General features: G+C 45.1%; 1 protein-coding gene across 1 annotated transcript; it reads left to right on the top strand.

Annotated features, from left to right (window-relative positions):
- The first annotated feature begins 811 nt into the window (after positions 1 to 811).
- Positions 812 to 6324, top strand: LOC139533368 (interaptin-like). The gene is made up of 5 exons (XM_071331414.1): positions 812 to 823; positions 3361 to 3678; positions 3793 to 4758; positions 4873 to 5731; positions 6173 to 6324. The coding sequence occupies exons 1-5, from the start codon at positions 812 to 814 to the stop codon at positions 6322 to 6324; spliced, it is 2307 nt and encodes a 768-aa protein (XP_071187515.1).
- The last annotated feature ends 10463 nt before the right edge of the window (positions 6325 to 16787 follow it).

Genomic DNA, 16787 nt, shown 5'->3' with positions numbered 1-16787 from the left:
AGTCGAGGTAATTGAGGTAATATGTACATGTAGGTAGAGTTATTAAAGTGACTATTCATAGATAATAAACAGAGAGTAGCAAGAGCGTGAAAGAGGGGGGGGGGGGGGGGGGGGTCAATGCATATAGTCTGGGTAGCCATTTGATTAGAGGTTCAAGAGTCTCATGTCTCATGGCTTGGGGGTAGAAGTTGTTTAGAAGCCTCTTGGACCTAGACTTGGCGCTCGGGTACCGCTTGCCGTGAGGTAGCAGAGAGAACAGTCTATGACTAGGGTCCTAGTCCTTCCTCTGACACCGCCTGGTATAGAGGTCCTGGATGGCCCAGTGATGTATTGGGCCGTACGCACTGCCCTTTGTAGGGCATTGCGGTCGGAGGTCGAGCAGTTGCCATACCAGGCAGTGATGCAACCCGTCAGGATGCTCTCGATGGTGCAGCTGTAGAACCTTTTGAGGATCTGAGGTCCCATGCCAAATTTTTTCAGTACCCCGACGGGGAATCGGTTTTGTTGTGCCCTATTCACGAATGTCTTGGTGTGTTTGGACCATGTTAGTTTGTTGGGGATGTGCACACCAAGGAACTTGAAACTGTCAACCTGCTCCACTACAGCACCGTCAATGAGAATGCTCGACCCTCCTTTCCTGTAGTCCACGATCATCTCCTTTGTCTTGATCACGTTGAGGAAGAGGTTGTTATCCTTGCACCACACCAGGTCTCTGACCTCCCTATAGGCTGTCTCGTCGTTGTTGGTGATCAGGCCTACCATTGTTGTGTTGTCGGCAAACCTAATGATGTTGTTGGGGTCTTGATTGGCCATGCATTCATGGGTGAACAGGGAGTAGAGTTGGGGACTGAGCACGCACCCCTGAGGGGCCCCTGTGTTGAGGATCACTGTGGAAGATGTGTTGTTACCTACCCTTACCACCTGGGGGCGGCCCGTCAGGAAGTCTAGGATCCAGTTGCAGAGGGAGGTGTTTAGTCCCAGGGTCCTTAGCTTGGTGATGAGCTTAGAGGGTAGCAAGAGCGTGAAAGAGGGGGGGGGTGTCAATGCATATAGTCTGGAGCATACAGTAGAATGCATACAGTAGAATGCAACCGATTGCAATTCACAACGTTGACACATATGAATATTACATGATCATATTTAATGATGATGACAATGATACTACTGAAAAACCTGTATCCATGGACATAGTAGTAGCTGTTGAGTTTAAGAGTAATACTTGGGTATATGATGCTTGGGTATTTGAAGTTCGGATATTTGAGGTTTGATTATTTGATGCTAAGAGTGCGGATGCAGGCGCTATGGTGTTGAACGCTGAGCTGTAGTCAATGAATAGTATTCTCACATCTTCCCTGTGACCTGTCCTGTCTGGAACTGCGAGGAGTAACAAAGTAATCTACATGGCTAGCTAGCATGACAAAGACCAAAGCCGGTGGGAATACCGTTGAGGACAGTGGTGTCTCTCTGTCACACATTAAGGACATTAAGGATATTTTAAAAGAACAAAAAACGATCTAAAAGCAGTAGTTACAACAACAAGTTGTATTGGTGGATTCAACTAATAAAAGAATGGACGACCTGACCAGAGAGTTCCAGGACCTGAAGAACAGCTTGCAGTTCTCCCAGGGTCAGCTCAATGAGTTGAAACAGGAGAACAGAGAGGTCCAGGACCTGAAGAACAGCTTGCAGTTCTCCCAGGGTCAGCTCAATGAGTTGAAACAGGAGAACAGAGAGGTCCAGGACCTGAAGAACAGCTTGCAGTTCTCCCAGGGTCAGCTCAATGAGTTGAAACAGGAGAACAGAGAGGTCCAGGACCTGAAGAACAGCTTGCAGTTCTCCCAGGGTCAGCTCAATGAGTTGAAACAGGAGAACAGAGAGGTCCAGGACCTGAAGAACAGCTTGCAGTTCTCCCAGGGTCAGCTCAATGAGTTGAAACAGGAGAACAGAGAGGTCCAGGACCTGAAGAACAGTGTGCAGTTCTCCCAGGGTCAGCTCAATGAGTTGAAACAGGAGAACAGAGAGGTCCAGGACCTGAAGAACAGCTTGCAGTTCTCCCAGGGTCAGCTCAATGAGTTGAAACAGGAGAACAGAGAGGTCCAGGACCTGAAGAACAGCTTGCAGTTCTCCCAGGGTCAGCTCAATGAGTTGAAACAGGAGAACAGAGAGGTCCAGGACCTGAAGAACAGCTTGCAGTTCTCCCAGGGTCAGCTCAATGAGTTGAAACAGGAGAACAGAGAGGTCCAGGACCTGAAGAACAGTGTGCAGTTCTCCCAGGGTCAGCTCAATGAGTTGAAACAGGAGAACAGAGAGGTCCAGGACCTGAAGAACAGTGTGCAGTTCTCCCAGGGTCAGCTCAATGAGTTGAAACAGGAGAACAGAGAGGTCCAGGACCTGAAGAACAGTGTGCAGTTCTCCCAGGGTCAGCTCAATGAGTTGAAACAGGAGAACAGAGAGGTCCAGGACCTGAAGAACAGTGTGCAGTTCTCCCAGGGTCAGCTCAATGAGTTGAAACAGGAGAACAGAGAGGTCCAGGACCTGAAGAACAGTGTGCAGTTCTCCCAGGGTCAGCTCAATGAGTTGAAACAGGAGAACAGAGAGGTCCAGGACCTGAAGAACAGCTTGCAGTTCTCCCAGGGTCAGCTCAATGAGTTGAAACAGGAGAACAGAGAGGTCCAGGACCTGAAGAACAGTGTGCAGTTCTCCCAGGGTCAGCTCAATGAGTTGAAACAGGAGAACAGAGAGGTCCAGGACCTGAAGAACAGCTTGCAGTTCTCCCAGGGTCAGCTCAATGAGTTGAAACAGGAGAACAGAGAGGTCCAGGACCTGAAGAACAGCTTGCAGTTCTCCCAGGGTCAGCTCAATGAGTTGAAACAGGAGAACAGAGAGGTCCAGGACCTGAAGAACAGTGTGCAGTTCTCCCAGGGTCAGCTCAATGAGTTGAAACAGGAGAACAGAGAGGTCCAGGACCTGAAGAACAGTGTGCAGTTCTCCCAGGGTCAGCTCAATGAGTTGAAACAGGAGAACAGAGAGGTCCAGGACCTGAAGAACAGCTTGCAGTTCTCCCAGGGTCAGCTCAATGAGTTGAAACAGGAGAACAGAGAGGTCCAGGACCTGAAGAACAGTGTGCAGTTCTCCCAGGGTCAGCTCAATGAGTTGAAACAGGAGAACAGAGAGGTCCAGGACCTGAAGAACAGTGTGCAGTTCTCCCAGGGTCAGCTCAATGAGTTGAAACAGGAGAACAGAGAGGTCCAGGACCTGAAGAACAGCTTGCAGTTCTCCCAGGGTCAGCTCAATGAGTTGAAACAGGAGAACAGAGAGGTCCAGGACCTGAAGAACAGCTTGCAGTTCTCCCAGGGTCAGCTCAATGAGTTGAAACAGGAGAACAGAGAGGTCCAGGACCTGAAGAACAGCTTGCAGTTCACCCAGGGTCAGCTCAATGAGTTGAAACAGGAGAACAGAGAGGTCCAGGACCTGAAGAACAGTCTGCAGTTCACCCAGGGTCAGCACGATGAGTTGAAACAGGAGAACAGAGAGGTCCAGGACCTGAAGAACAGTTTGCAGTTCACCCAGGGTCAACTCAATGAGTTGAAACAGGAGAACAGAGAGGTCCAGGACCTGAAGACCAGTGTGCAGTTCACCCAGGGTCAGCTCAATGAGTTGAAACAGGAGAACAGAGAGGTCCAGGACCTGAAGAACAGCTTGCAGTTCTCCCAGGGTCAGCTCAATGAGTTGAAACAGGAGAACAGAGAGGTCCAGGACCTGAAGAACAGCTTGCAGTTCTCCCAGGGTCAGCTCAATGAGTTGAAACAGGAGAACAGAGAGGTCCAGGACCTGAAGAACAGCTTGCAGTTCACCCAGGGTCAGCTCAATGAGTTGAAACAGGAGAACAGAGAGGTCCAGGACCTGAAGAACAGTCTGCAGTTCACCCAGGGTCAGCACGATGAGTTGAAACAGGAGAACAGAGAGGTCCAGGACCTGAAGAACAGTTTGCAGTTCACCCAGGGTCAACTCAATGAGTTGAAACAGGAGAACAGAGAGGTCCAGGACCTGAAGACCAGTGTGCAGTTCACCCAGGGTCAACTCAATGAGTTGAAACAGGAGAACAGAGAGGTCCAGGACCTGAAGACCAGTGTGCAGTTCACCCAGGGTCAACTCAATGAGTTAAAACAGGAGAACAGAGAGGTCCAGGACCTGAAGACCAGTGTGCAGTTCACCCAGGGTCAGCTCAATGAGTTGAAACAGGAGAACAGAGAGGTCCAGGACCTGAAGACCAGTGTGCAGTTCACCCAGGGTCAGCACGATGAGTTGAAACAGGAGAACAGAGAGGTCCAGGACCTGAAGACCAGTGTGCAGTTCACCCAGGGTCAACTCAATGAGTTAAAACAGGAGAACAGAGAGGTCCAGGACCTGAAGAACAGCTTGCAGTTCACCCAGGGTCAGCTCAATGAGTTGAAACAGGAGAACAGAGAGGTCCAGGACCTGAAGAACAGCTTGCAGTTCACCCAGGGTCAGCTCAATGAGTTGAAACAGGAGAACAGAGAGGTCCAGGACCTGAAGAACAGTCTGCAGTTCACCCAGGGTCAGCACGATGAGTTGAAACAGGAGAACAGAGAGGTCCAGGACCTGAAGAACAGTTTGCAGTTCACCCAGGGTCAACTCAATGAGTTGAAACAGGAGAACAGAGAGGTCCAGGACCTGAAGACCAGTGTGCAGTTCACCCAGGGTCAGCTCAATGAGTTGAAACAGGAGAACAGAGAGGTCCAGGACCTGAAGAACAGCTTGCAGTTCTCCCAGGGTCAGCTCAATGAGTTGAAACAGGAGAACAGAGAGGTCCAGGACCTGAAGAACAGCTTGCAGTTCTCCCAGGGTCAGCTCAATGAGTTGAAACAGGAGAACAGAGAGGTCCAGGACCTGAAGAACAGCTTGCAGTTCACCCAGGGTCAGCTCAATGAGTTGAAACAGGAGAACAGAGAGGTCCAGGACCTGAAGAACAGTCTGCAGTTCACCCAGGGTCAGCACGATGAGTTGAAACAGGAGAACAGAGAGGTCCAGGACCTGAAGAACAGTTTGCAGTTCACCCAGGGTCAACTCAATGAGTTGAAACAGGAGAACAGAGAGGTCCAGGACCTGAAGACCAGTGTGCAGTTCACCCAGGGTCAACTCAATGAGTTGAAACAGGAGAACAGAGAGGTCCAGGACCTGAAGACCAGTGTGCAGTTCACCCAGGGTCAACTCAATGAGTTAAAACAGGAGAACAGAGAGGTCCAGGACCTGAAGACCAGTGTGCAGTTCACCCAGGGTCAGCTCAATGAGTTGAAACAGGAGAACAGAGAGGTCCAGGACCTGAAGACCAGTGTGCAGTTCACCCAGGGTCAGCACGATGAGTTGAAACAGGAGAACAGAGAGGTCCAGGACCTGAAGACCAGTGTGCAGTTCACCCAGGGTCAACTCAATGAGTTAAAACAGGAGAACAGAGAGGTCCAGGACCTGAAGAACAGCTTGCAGTTCACCCAGGGTCAGCTCAATGAGTTGAAACAGGAGAACAGAGAGGTCCAGGACCTGAAGAACAGCTTGCAGTTCACCCAGGGTCAGCTCAATGAGTTGAAACAGGAGAACAGAGAGGTCCAGGACCTGAAGAACAGTCTGCAGTTCACCCAGGGTCAGCACGATGAGTTGAAACAGGAGAACAGAGAGGTCCAGGACCTGAAGAACAGTTTGCAGTTCACCCAGGGTCAGCTCAATGAGTTGAAACAGGAGAACAGAGAGGTCCAGGACCTGAAGACCAGTTTGCAGTTCTCCCAGGGTCAGCTCAATGAGTTGAAACAGGAGAACGACAAGATGACAGCAGTCTGTAAGTCATTGAGAGAGAGGACATCCAAGGCAGAACAATATGGTTGTGGACCGAGTTGCAGAATCTCCGCATGAGAAGTGGACGTGGTTGCAGGTTTCTTTTGTCTGAGGACAAAGTGAGGTAATTAATCTCTGAGAAATTGAAGATGGACCATTGATGAATGAGGTGGAGTGTGCCCACAAGACTAGAAAACCGACCACCGGCCCAGGTGACAGGCCCAGGTCGATAGTGGTCAAGTTCCTGAGGTTCATTAACAAGGTAGCTATTCTGCAAAGAACTTGAGAGCAACACATATCTTCCTCAATGAGGAAAATCCTGAAGCTGTGTGCCAGAAGAGGAAAGAACTCATCCCAGCCATGAAATCTGCCATAGAGCATGCTGGCATGGCTTACATCCACTATGACAGGCTCATTGTCCACCCTCCCTCCCAGAAGCCTGGATGGGATGAGAGAGCCAAGCCTATGAGTTCGTAGGTTCAACCCCGCAGCACACACACACACACACACACACACACACACACACACACACACACACACACACACACACACACACACACACACACACACACACACACACACACCAATTGCTGAATGTATATTTTTTTCTCTTGCTTTGTTTGCTTTCTTCAGTATTATGTCTATTATGTCTGGATGGGATGAGAGAGCCAAGCCTATTGGTTTCGTAGGTTCAACCCCGCAGCACACACACACACACACACACACACACACCAATTGATGAATGGACTGCTGAATGTATATTTTTCTCTCTTGCTTTTTTTTGCTTTCTTCAGTATTATGTCTATCTCTGATTGGGTACCCAGGAAAGGACTGAAAATAGCTCATATTAATATATAAGGTTCATGAAATCAATAACTTGCTAACGTCCGATAACATTCATATGTTAGCCATTTCTGAGACTCACTTAGATAAGTAATTTGGTAATACAGAAGTAGCAATACAAGGATATAACATCTATAGAAGAGACAGAAATGCTTATGGGGGAGGTGTTGCTGTATATATTCAGAGCCATATCCCTGTAATGCTTGGAGAATGCTTGGAGAATATCTTATTTTAAGTGTTATTGAAGTGTTGTGGTTGCAGGTTAACTTGGCACATCTAAAGCCTTTTCTTTTTGGGGGTGTTGCTATAGGCCACCAAGTGTGAAGACTGTCAGTATCTAAATAATATGTGTGAAATGCTTGATAGTGTATGTGATGTAAACCGAGAGGTCCACCTGCATATTGACTGGTTTTCATCAAGCTGTCCGCTTAGACAAAGCTTCTCACTGTAACCAGTGTCTCTAATCTGGTTCGGGTTATTAATCAACCAACCAGGGTGTTTTCAAACACTCCAGGAAGAAGATCATCCAGATGTATCAATCACATTTTTAATAATACTATAGAACTTTGTTCTGAAGCTTTATCTGTACCCATTGGATACAGTGACCACAGTATGGTGGCTATATCCAGGAAAGACTAAGTTCCAACAGCTGGGCCTAAAATTGTGTATAAGAGATCACACAAAATATGTAGCTGTGACTCTTGGATGATGTCAAAAATATTTGTTGGTCTGAGCATCCAGACGCTGCACTTGATGAATTTATGAAATTGCTTCTTCCAATTATTGAAAAACATGCACCTGTTAAGAAACTGACTGTTAGAACTGTTAAGGCTCCATGGATTGATGAGGAATTGAAAAACTGTATGGCTGAAAGAGACGGGGCAAAAGGAAGTGGCTAATAAGTCTGGCTGCACATCTGACTGGCTGACACACTGCAAATTGAGAAATGATGTCACTAAACTCAACAAAAAGAAGAAGAAACTGTATTATGAAGCAAGGATCAATGATATAAAGAATGATGGGGGAAAAAACTTTGGAGTACTTTCAATGAAATGATGGGTAGAAAGACAAATTCAACTCCATCTTTCATCAAATCAGATGGCTTATTCATCACAAAACCATTTGATGTTGGCAATTGTTTTAACGACTTTATTGACAAAGGGTGAAAACTTAGGCAGGAAATGCCAACAGTGAGCCGTCATATTCATGCATAAAAAAACAAATAATGAATGAAAAGCATCGCAGGTTTGAATTTTGTAAAGTTATTCTGGGAGAGGTAGACAAATGATTGTTATCGATTAATAATGACAAACCTCCTGGCATTGACGATTTAGATGGAAAGATACTGAGGATGGTAGCTGACTCTATAGCCACTCATATCAAATCAAATGTATTTATATAGCCCTTCGTACATCAGCTGATATCTCAAAGTGCTGTACAGAAACCCAGCCTAAAACCCCAAACAGCAAGCAATGCAGGTGTAGAAGCACGGTGGCTAGGAAAAACTCCCTAGAAAGGCCAAAACCTAGGAAGAAACCTAGAGAGGAACCAGGCTATGAGGGGTGGCCAGTCCTCTTCTGGCTGTGCCGGGTGGAGATTATAACAGAACATGGCCAAGATGTTCAAATGTTCATAAATGACCAGCAGGGTCAAATAATAATAATCACAGTAGTTGTCGAGGGTGCAGCAAGTCAGCAAGTCAGCACCTATCTGTCATATCTTTAATCTGAGCCTCGAGGAATGTCTTTGTCCTCAGTCCTGGAAGGAAACAAAAGTAATTCCGCTACCCAAGAGTGGTAAATCAGCCTTTACGGGTTCTAACAGCAGACCAATAAGCTTGCTGCCAGTTTGGCCAAATACAATGCTATTTCTCTGTAAACAAATGAACAACAGACTTTCAGCATATTGATAGAGAAGGGCACTCAACAAGTACTGCACTGACACAAATGACTGATGAATGGTTGAAAGAAGATGATAATAAGAAGATTCTGGAAATCTGTACTGTTAGATTTCAGTGCACCCTTTGATATTATTGACCATAACCTGTTGTTGAAAAAAGCATGTGTTATGGCTTTTCATCCTCTGCCATATCGTGGATTCAGAGCTTTCTATCTAATAGAACTCAAAGGGTTTTCTTTAAGGTCTGTTTCGGAATGGGTGGCCAGTAATTAACTGGTCCTGAACATCTCTAAAACTAAGAACATTGCATTTGGTAAAAATCATTCCCTAAGTTCTAGACCTCAGCTGAATCTGGTAACAAGTGGCGTGGCTGTTGAACAAGTTGAGGAAACAAAATTACTTGGCGTAACCTTAGATTGTAAACTGTCATGGTCAAAACATATAGATTCAATGGTTGTAAGATGGGGAGAGGTATGTCCGTAATAAAGAGATACTCTGTAAGGAAGTGCTGCAAGGAAAAACCTAGTTTACCTGCAGCTGGCCCAATGTAATCAGAGGGCTGATATAAATACTATGCATGCCAGTCTCTCTTGGCTAACAGTTGAGGAGAGACTGACTGCATCACTTCTTCTTTTTATAACATTAATGTTAATTAAAAAAATGAAAGAAAAAAAGAAACATGAATGTGTTGAAAATCCCAAACTGTCTGCATAGTCAACTTACACACAGCTCTGACACACACTTACCCCAGCAGACATGCCACCAGGGGTCTTTTCATAGTCAACTTACACACAGCTCTGACACACACTTACCCCAGCAGACATGCCACCAGGGGTCTTTTCATAGTCAACTTACACACAGCTCTGACACACACTTACCCCAGCAGACATGCCACCAGGGGTCTTTTCATAGTCAACTTACACACAGCTCTGACACACACTTATCCCAGCAGACATGCCACCAGGGGTCTTTTCATAGTCAACTTACACACAGCTCTGACACACACTTACCCCAGCAGACATGCCACCAGGGGTCTTTTCATAGTCAACTTACACACAGCTCTGACACACACTTATCCCAGCAGACATGCCACCAGGGGTCTTTTCATAGTCAACTTACACACAGCTCTGACACACACTTACCCCAGCAGACATGCCACCAGGGGTCTTTTCATAGTCAACTTACACACAGCTCTGACACACACTTATCCCAGCAGACATGCCACCAGGGGTCTTTTCACAGTCCCCAAATCCAGAACAAATTCAAGAAAGCGTACAGTATTATATAGAGGCATTATTGCATGGAACTCCGTTCCATCTCATATTGCTCAAGTAAACAGCAAACCTGGTTTAACAAAAAAACAGATAAAGCAACACCTCACGGCACAACGCCTCTCCCCTATTTGACCTAGATAGTTTGTGTGTATGTGATGATATGTAGGCTACGTGTGCCTTGTAAAAATAAATGATGTAGTTCTGTCCTTGAGCTGTTCTTTTCTGTTCTGTATTAAGTCATGTTTCATGTTTTGTGTGGAACCCCAGGAAGTGAAGCTGCTACTTTTGCAACATCTAATGGGGATCCTAATAAAATACCAAAATATGTTGGAGACTGTATTTTGTTATGTGTTCACAGAGGCTGCAGTTTTGGACTATGAGTTGATCAAATCTACAGTTGACTCCTGAAAAACGGATGAAAAATCCACAACACCATTACACATTACTCCGGTGACAGCTTCAGTTACCAATACAAAATACCGGGAATTTAAAGCAGAGGTTGTAGATATGGCAGTGTCTTTTGACAAATTCCTAGGGGCTGAATTTATCTGTTTTTAGGGACTGTCAAGTCCAACAATTGGGGAATCCTACTCTCGTTGTCTGTGTGCTAAATGTTGATGACAATTTATGGAAAATATGTTTGAAAAGGGTATTTTGTATTTTAATTATATTGTAAATTGGAATGGTAAAGTTATGTCTTTCATGGAGTTATCAGAATTGTATGTGAAGGTCTGATCAATCTAAGATTGCAACCAATTGATTACAGCATTACTTAAAAATGGAGGAGGCAGGTGGCAGTGGGAGGAGGTAGGAAACTGGTCTGTCTGCATAATTTAAAGGATCAAAACTGGCGGAGGAATAAAAATAGTATCCAGTTTCCCATGAGGACCGGGATGTTGACAGCTGTGCCATACAGATTGCAAAATAGTTGCTGTACCGATTCCATGGTTCAGGGTGTATGAGTTGCTATATAAAACGACGCAAGATTCAAGACTTCGTGCTTTTCAGGTAAATTTATTGTACAGAATTCTTGCCACCGACAAAATGTTGAATATTTTGACATACAATCATCACCACTCTGCAGATTTTGTTGTGAGGATACAGAATCAACATACCATTTGTTCTGGTAGCCTGTTTCTGGTCTCAGGTTCAGGAATGGCTGAAAAAGCATAATATGAATCTATAATTGACCCTAGAAATAGGATTGTTGGGAGATGTGGAGAGACCTGGTGTCACGACTTCCGCCGAAGTTGGTCCCTCTCCTTGTTCGGGCGGCGTTCAGCGGTCGACGTCACCGGTCCACTTTTCATTTTCCATTTGTTTTGTCTTCATTATTGTAAAGGGTCGATGTGCAGCAGGTAGGACGGAGTCAGGCGCAGGACACAGAGGATGAGTAATAACGGACTTTTACTCAAGACGACAACAAAATAAATTCCATGCAGGGAAAACAATCCAGCTCACACAGTAGCGACAGCTAAACACAGGACAAACACGCACAAAACCATGTGGGAATCAGAGGGTTAAATAGGGAATGAATAATGATGTAATGGAAACCAGGTGAGTACAATCAAGACAAAACAAATGGACAATGAAACATAGATCGGTAGCGGCTAGAAAACCGGTGACGTCGACCGCCGAACGCCGCCTGAACAAGGAGAGGCACCAACTTCGAAGGAAGGAAGTCGTGACAATTGTACACACCTGGTTTCCATTCCCATAATTATATGTTCCTTATTTAACCCTCTGCTTCCTCCATGGTTTTGTGCGTGTTTGTTCATTGTAAGTTGGTCTGTATTTGTGAGCTTGATTATTTTCCTTCTTGGAATATTTGTTGTTTTGAGTAAAGTTACGTGAATTACTCGCCTTACCTGCTACACCAAGACGCCTTACACCTGGGGCCTCATTTATAAACATTGTGTAGGCACAAAAGAAGGCGTGTGCAACTTTCTAAGCAAACTTTGGGATTTTTATTTTTTAAACTTGACGGGAGAATGTGCGGTCCTCCACGGACACCTTGACCCACAGATACGCACATAAACTGGAGAAATGAGAAATTGCGACTTCGATGGCAGAAGGATGATACTCAAGAAACGCTTTGAAATTGATACCATTGTGTAAAATAAATCAAAATATTACCTCTCACATATTATATATGAAGAGTTCTCTGGAGGGCACACAAAAAAACACACAAAAAACATGATTTAGAATAATAAATACAAACGGAGATATCTGTTTTTGCAAAATAACCCCTCAAATATGTTGTACAGTTTAATCTTAATCGGGAATCGTGTTTAATTGGATATGTAATTACTAAACAATACTTGCATGTTATGAAACGTATTCTCGTAAATAATAAGGTTAACAGTAGGACAAGTGACGTTTAAACTGATGCCATTGTCAATGCATACAGTTTCATATGTTGTTATCACATATTCCTTACGCAGAACTGTCAATTTGATTATGGCCCTGTCATTGTCAGCTACAATCAGGGTAATTCCCACACCTGAAGGTGTTACGCAATTGGGTAGCTGTGACAATCAAATGGGTGGCTATAAAAATGCATTCAATTACAATGCTTAATGATGCACAATGTCTGCATTGGCACTATTGGAAGATTTGGCGAATGGAAGAATTTGGAGAAAGCGAATTTTCAGAGACCAGCAAGATTTACTGGCCGATGATGATGATGATGATGAGTGGTTAATGAGCCGGTTACGATTACCAAGCGCTGTTCTCTTGGATCTCTGTGCTGTAGTGGGCCCAGCTTTACAGGGAAGCACCCACTTGGGTGGGTCTTGGGGGGGTGGAATTAATTAATTAGGTCATTTTTTCTTGTCGGGGGACTGTGGGGTGGCGGTCTCGAATGATTGAGTGGCAGCTCTCGGGGAACTGTGGGGGGGATCTTGATGGGCTGGTGGCCTGGCGGTTGGGAGCTTTGGCAGGTGGCTGATAGGTCGCTGTTTCAGGTCCCCATTTTTGAGCAGGGTGTTGACCCTTGTTGCTTCTGTGGGTCACTCTGGATGGGAGTCTGTTGGATGACTGAATGTGGTGTAAATGTTGAGTGGCTTCACTGCAGGTAGATTGTCTGTTTTAATATTACATGTTTTTTTTTTTAATGAAAAAAACATATGCTAAAGATCGGGAAAGTTGCACTGCCAGGAGACATTTCGTTGACCACAGCAGTGTTCAGTGTTGTCATTCTACCACATACTGTCACGATGGCATTGCTTGCCTGTGTAGTGTCCGAGGCATTTACAAGCGTTGGCTAGTCAGTTTTTTTTGGACCAGGCTAAAGGCTTTGGTATCTTTTCGTCAGAACTGGGTGTGGGAACCATAGTTATAGTGCATGTTTGGAAACCTGTAGTTGCCACTGCAGAAGTTAATCTCTGACTTAGGTGGAGATTGATGCTGCCCATAAGATATTGGGAAAGTGGGGTTATGAGAGCATCTGGTAGTGGTGGTAGAGGAGGATACAGGATGAGTAACATCTTTGGCCTAGTAGTAGTAGTAGTAGTAGTAGTAGTAGTAGTAGTAGTAGTAGTAGTAGTAGTAGTAGTAGTAGTAGTGGTAGTGGTAGAGGAGGAGGAGGAGGAGGAGGATTCATGATGAGTAACATATTTGGCCTCTGTTTGTGAAGGACCAGTTCCATCTGATGGAGTACGAGAATCTGTTGAAATTTGAGATGGTTGAATCCTGTTTCCATTGATCATCCTTGAGATGTCTTCTACAACTTTATTGGAGTCCACCAGTGGTAAATTCAAATGATTAGTCAGGGTTTGGAAAGGCCCACACCTGTCCATATCAGGACCCACAGTTGACAGTGCATTAAATGGAAGTAGATTGGAACAACCAAGACTTTTCCTAGAGCTGGCCACCCAGCGAAACTGAGCAGTCAGGGGAGATGGGCCTTGGTCAGGGAGGTGATCAAGAAACCCGATGGTCACTCTGACAGATCTCCAGAGTTCCTCTGTGGAGATGGAGGAACATTCCAGATGGACAACCATCTCCATAGCACTACACCAATTAGGTCTTTATGAATGAGTGGCCAGACGGAAGACAAAAGACACCTAAAGGACTCTTAGACCATGAGAAACAATATTATCTGGTCTGCTGAAACAAAGATTTAACTCTTTGGCCTTAATGTCAAGCGGCACGTCTGGAGGAAACCAGGCACCGCTCATCCCTACGCTGAAGCATGGTGGTGGCAGCATCGTGCTGTTTGGATGTTTTTTAGCGGCAGGGACAGGGAGACCAGTCAGGATCAAGGGAAAGATGAACGGAGAAAAGTACAGGGAGATCCTTGATGAAAACCTGCTGGAAAGCGTTCATAACATATCTTAACATAGCTTTGAACATATTCTTGGGTTCTGACAACATTTAATATATACTCAGCAAGAAAAGAAATGTCCTCTCACTGTCAACTGCGTTTATTATCTGCAAACTTAACATGTGTAAATATTTGTATGAACATAACAATATCCAACAACTGAGACATAAATTGAACAAGTTCCACAGACATGTGACTAACAGGAATGGAGGGGAGGACTAACAAAGGGGAGGTCAAAATCAAAAGTAGCAGTCAGTATCTGGTGTGGCCACCAGCTGCATTAAGTACTTCATAGCATGTCCTTCATATGTACTGTCCACCAAGGCACCTGCAAGTTCCCAGACATTTCTTGGGGTAATAGCCCTAGCCCTCAGCCTCCGATCCAACAGGTCCCAGACGTGCTCAATGGAATTGAGATCTTGGCTCTTCGCTGACCATGGCAGAACACTGACATTCCTGTCTTGCAGGAAATCACGCACAGAACGAGCAGTATGGCTGGTGGCATTGTCATGCTGGAGGGTCATGTCAGGATGAGCCTGCAGGAAGGGTACCACATGAGGGATGAGGATGTCTTCCCTGTAACGCACAGCGTTGAGATTGCCTGCAATGACAACAAGCTCAGTCCGATGATGCTGTGACAAACCACCCCAGACCATGACAGACCGTCCACCTACAAATTGATCTCGCTCCAGAGTACAGGCCTCGGTGTAATGCTCATTATTTCAACGATAAATGCGAATCCGACCATCACCCCTGGTGAGACAAAACCGAAACTCGTCAGTGAAGAGCACTTTTTGGCAGTCCTGTCTGGTCCAGCGATGGTGGGTCTGTGCCCATAGGCGACGTTGTTGCTGGTGATGTCTGGTGAGGACCTGCCTTACAACAGGCCTATTGCAGACAGTCTGAGCACTGATGGAGGGATTGTGCATTCCTGGTGTATCTCGGGCAGTTGTTGCCATCCTGTACCTGTCCCGCAGGTGTGATGTTCGGATGTACCGATCCTTTGCAGGTCTTGTTACACGTGGTCTGCTACTGCGAGGACGATCAGCTGTCCGTCCTGTCTCCCTGTAGCGCTGTCTTAGGCATCTCACAGTACGGACATTGCAATATATTGCCCTGGCCACATCTTCAGTCTTCATGCCTCCTTGCAGCATGCCTAAGGCACGTTCACGCAGGGGGGCAGGGACCCTGGGCATCTTTCTTTTGGTGTTTTTCAGAGTCAGTAGAAAGGCCTCTTTAGTGTCCTAAGTGTTCATAACTGTGACCTTAATTGCCTACCGTCTGTAAACTGTTAGTGTCTTAATGACCTTCCCAAAGGTGCATGTTCAACAATTAATTGTTTATGGTTCATTGAACAAGCATGGAAACAAGGGTTTAAACCCTTTGCAAGTAAGATCTGTGAAGCTATTTGGATTTTTACAAATTATCTTTGAAAGACAGTGTCCGGAAAAGGGACGTTTCTGTTTTTTTCTGAGTATATGTCACTGATGGAGTGCTGAGGTTTAGAGGGAAGAGAGCCATGGATTAGTGATAGAGGGGGGTGGAAGTCAGGTCAGGTCTCCTTAACTTCTTTGGGATAGGGGGTGGTATTTTGACGTCCGAATGAAAAGCGTGCCCAAAGTAAACTGCCTGCTTCTCAGGCCCAGAAGCTAGGATATGCATATAATTGGTAGATTAGGATAGAAAACACTCTAAAATAATGTCTGTGAGTATAACAGAACTGAAACCCCGAGGACAAACACATCCTAAAAAAAAAAAAAAATCATCCTACCACTAATTTCAATAGCTGGCACTTTTATAATAGTGTGAAATCGTGCCCGATTGCAGTTCCTAGGGCTTCCACTAGATGTCAACAGTCTTTAGAAAGAGTTTCAGACTGGTTTTTGGAAAGATTTGCCAGAAATTGTAGTTTTTCTAGGTGGCTCCCATTTTGGCTGTAGTGTTTCCAAGCGCGTGAATGAGAGCGCATTCTTTGGTATTTTTCTCTGGTAAAGACAATAACGATTCTCCTTCGTAAATTGTATCATTTATTTGCGTATTAGGGTACCTATTGTTTGATTATAAACGTTGATGGACTTGTTTGGATAAGTTTATTGGTAACATTTGGGATTAATTTTGTAATCATTTTGAAGGAGGAAAACTGAGTGGATTATTGACTGAAGCGCACCAGCTAAACTGAGTTTTTATGGATATAAAGAAGGACATTATCGAACAAAGGACCATTTGTAATGTAACTGGGACCTTTTGGAGTGCCAACAGAAGAAGATCTTCAAAGGTAAGGCCTTCATTATATCGCTATTTCTGACTTTCGTGTCGCAACTCCCTGGTTGAAAATGATTTGTTATGCATTTGTGTGCTGGGCGCTGTCCTCAGATAATCGCATGGTTTGCTTTGGCCGTTAAGCCTTTTTTTGAAATCAGACACGGCGGCTGGATTAACAACAAGTTAGGCTTTATTTTGATGTATTGCACTCAAGTTTAATATTTATAGTAATTTAATTTGAATTTGGCGAACATAGCTCATAACATAGCTTAACAGTATGCACAAACATTCTCAGTTTTCCACAATGGGAAGGGAAGCCAAACTGAATCCCTGGA

The sequence above is a fragment of the Salvelinus alpinus genome, chromosome 11 (genome assembly GCF_045679555.1).
Source record: "Salvelinus alpinus chromosome 11, SLU_Salpinus.1, whole genome shotgun sequence".
NCBI lineage: Eukaryota > Metazoa > Chordata > Actinopteri > Salmoniformes > Salmonidae > Salvelinus > Salvelinus alpinus.
The sequence above is the reverse complement of the archived record's forward strand: the minus strand, read 5'-3'. Positions and strand labels throughout refer to the sequence as shown.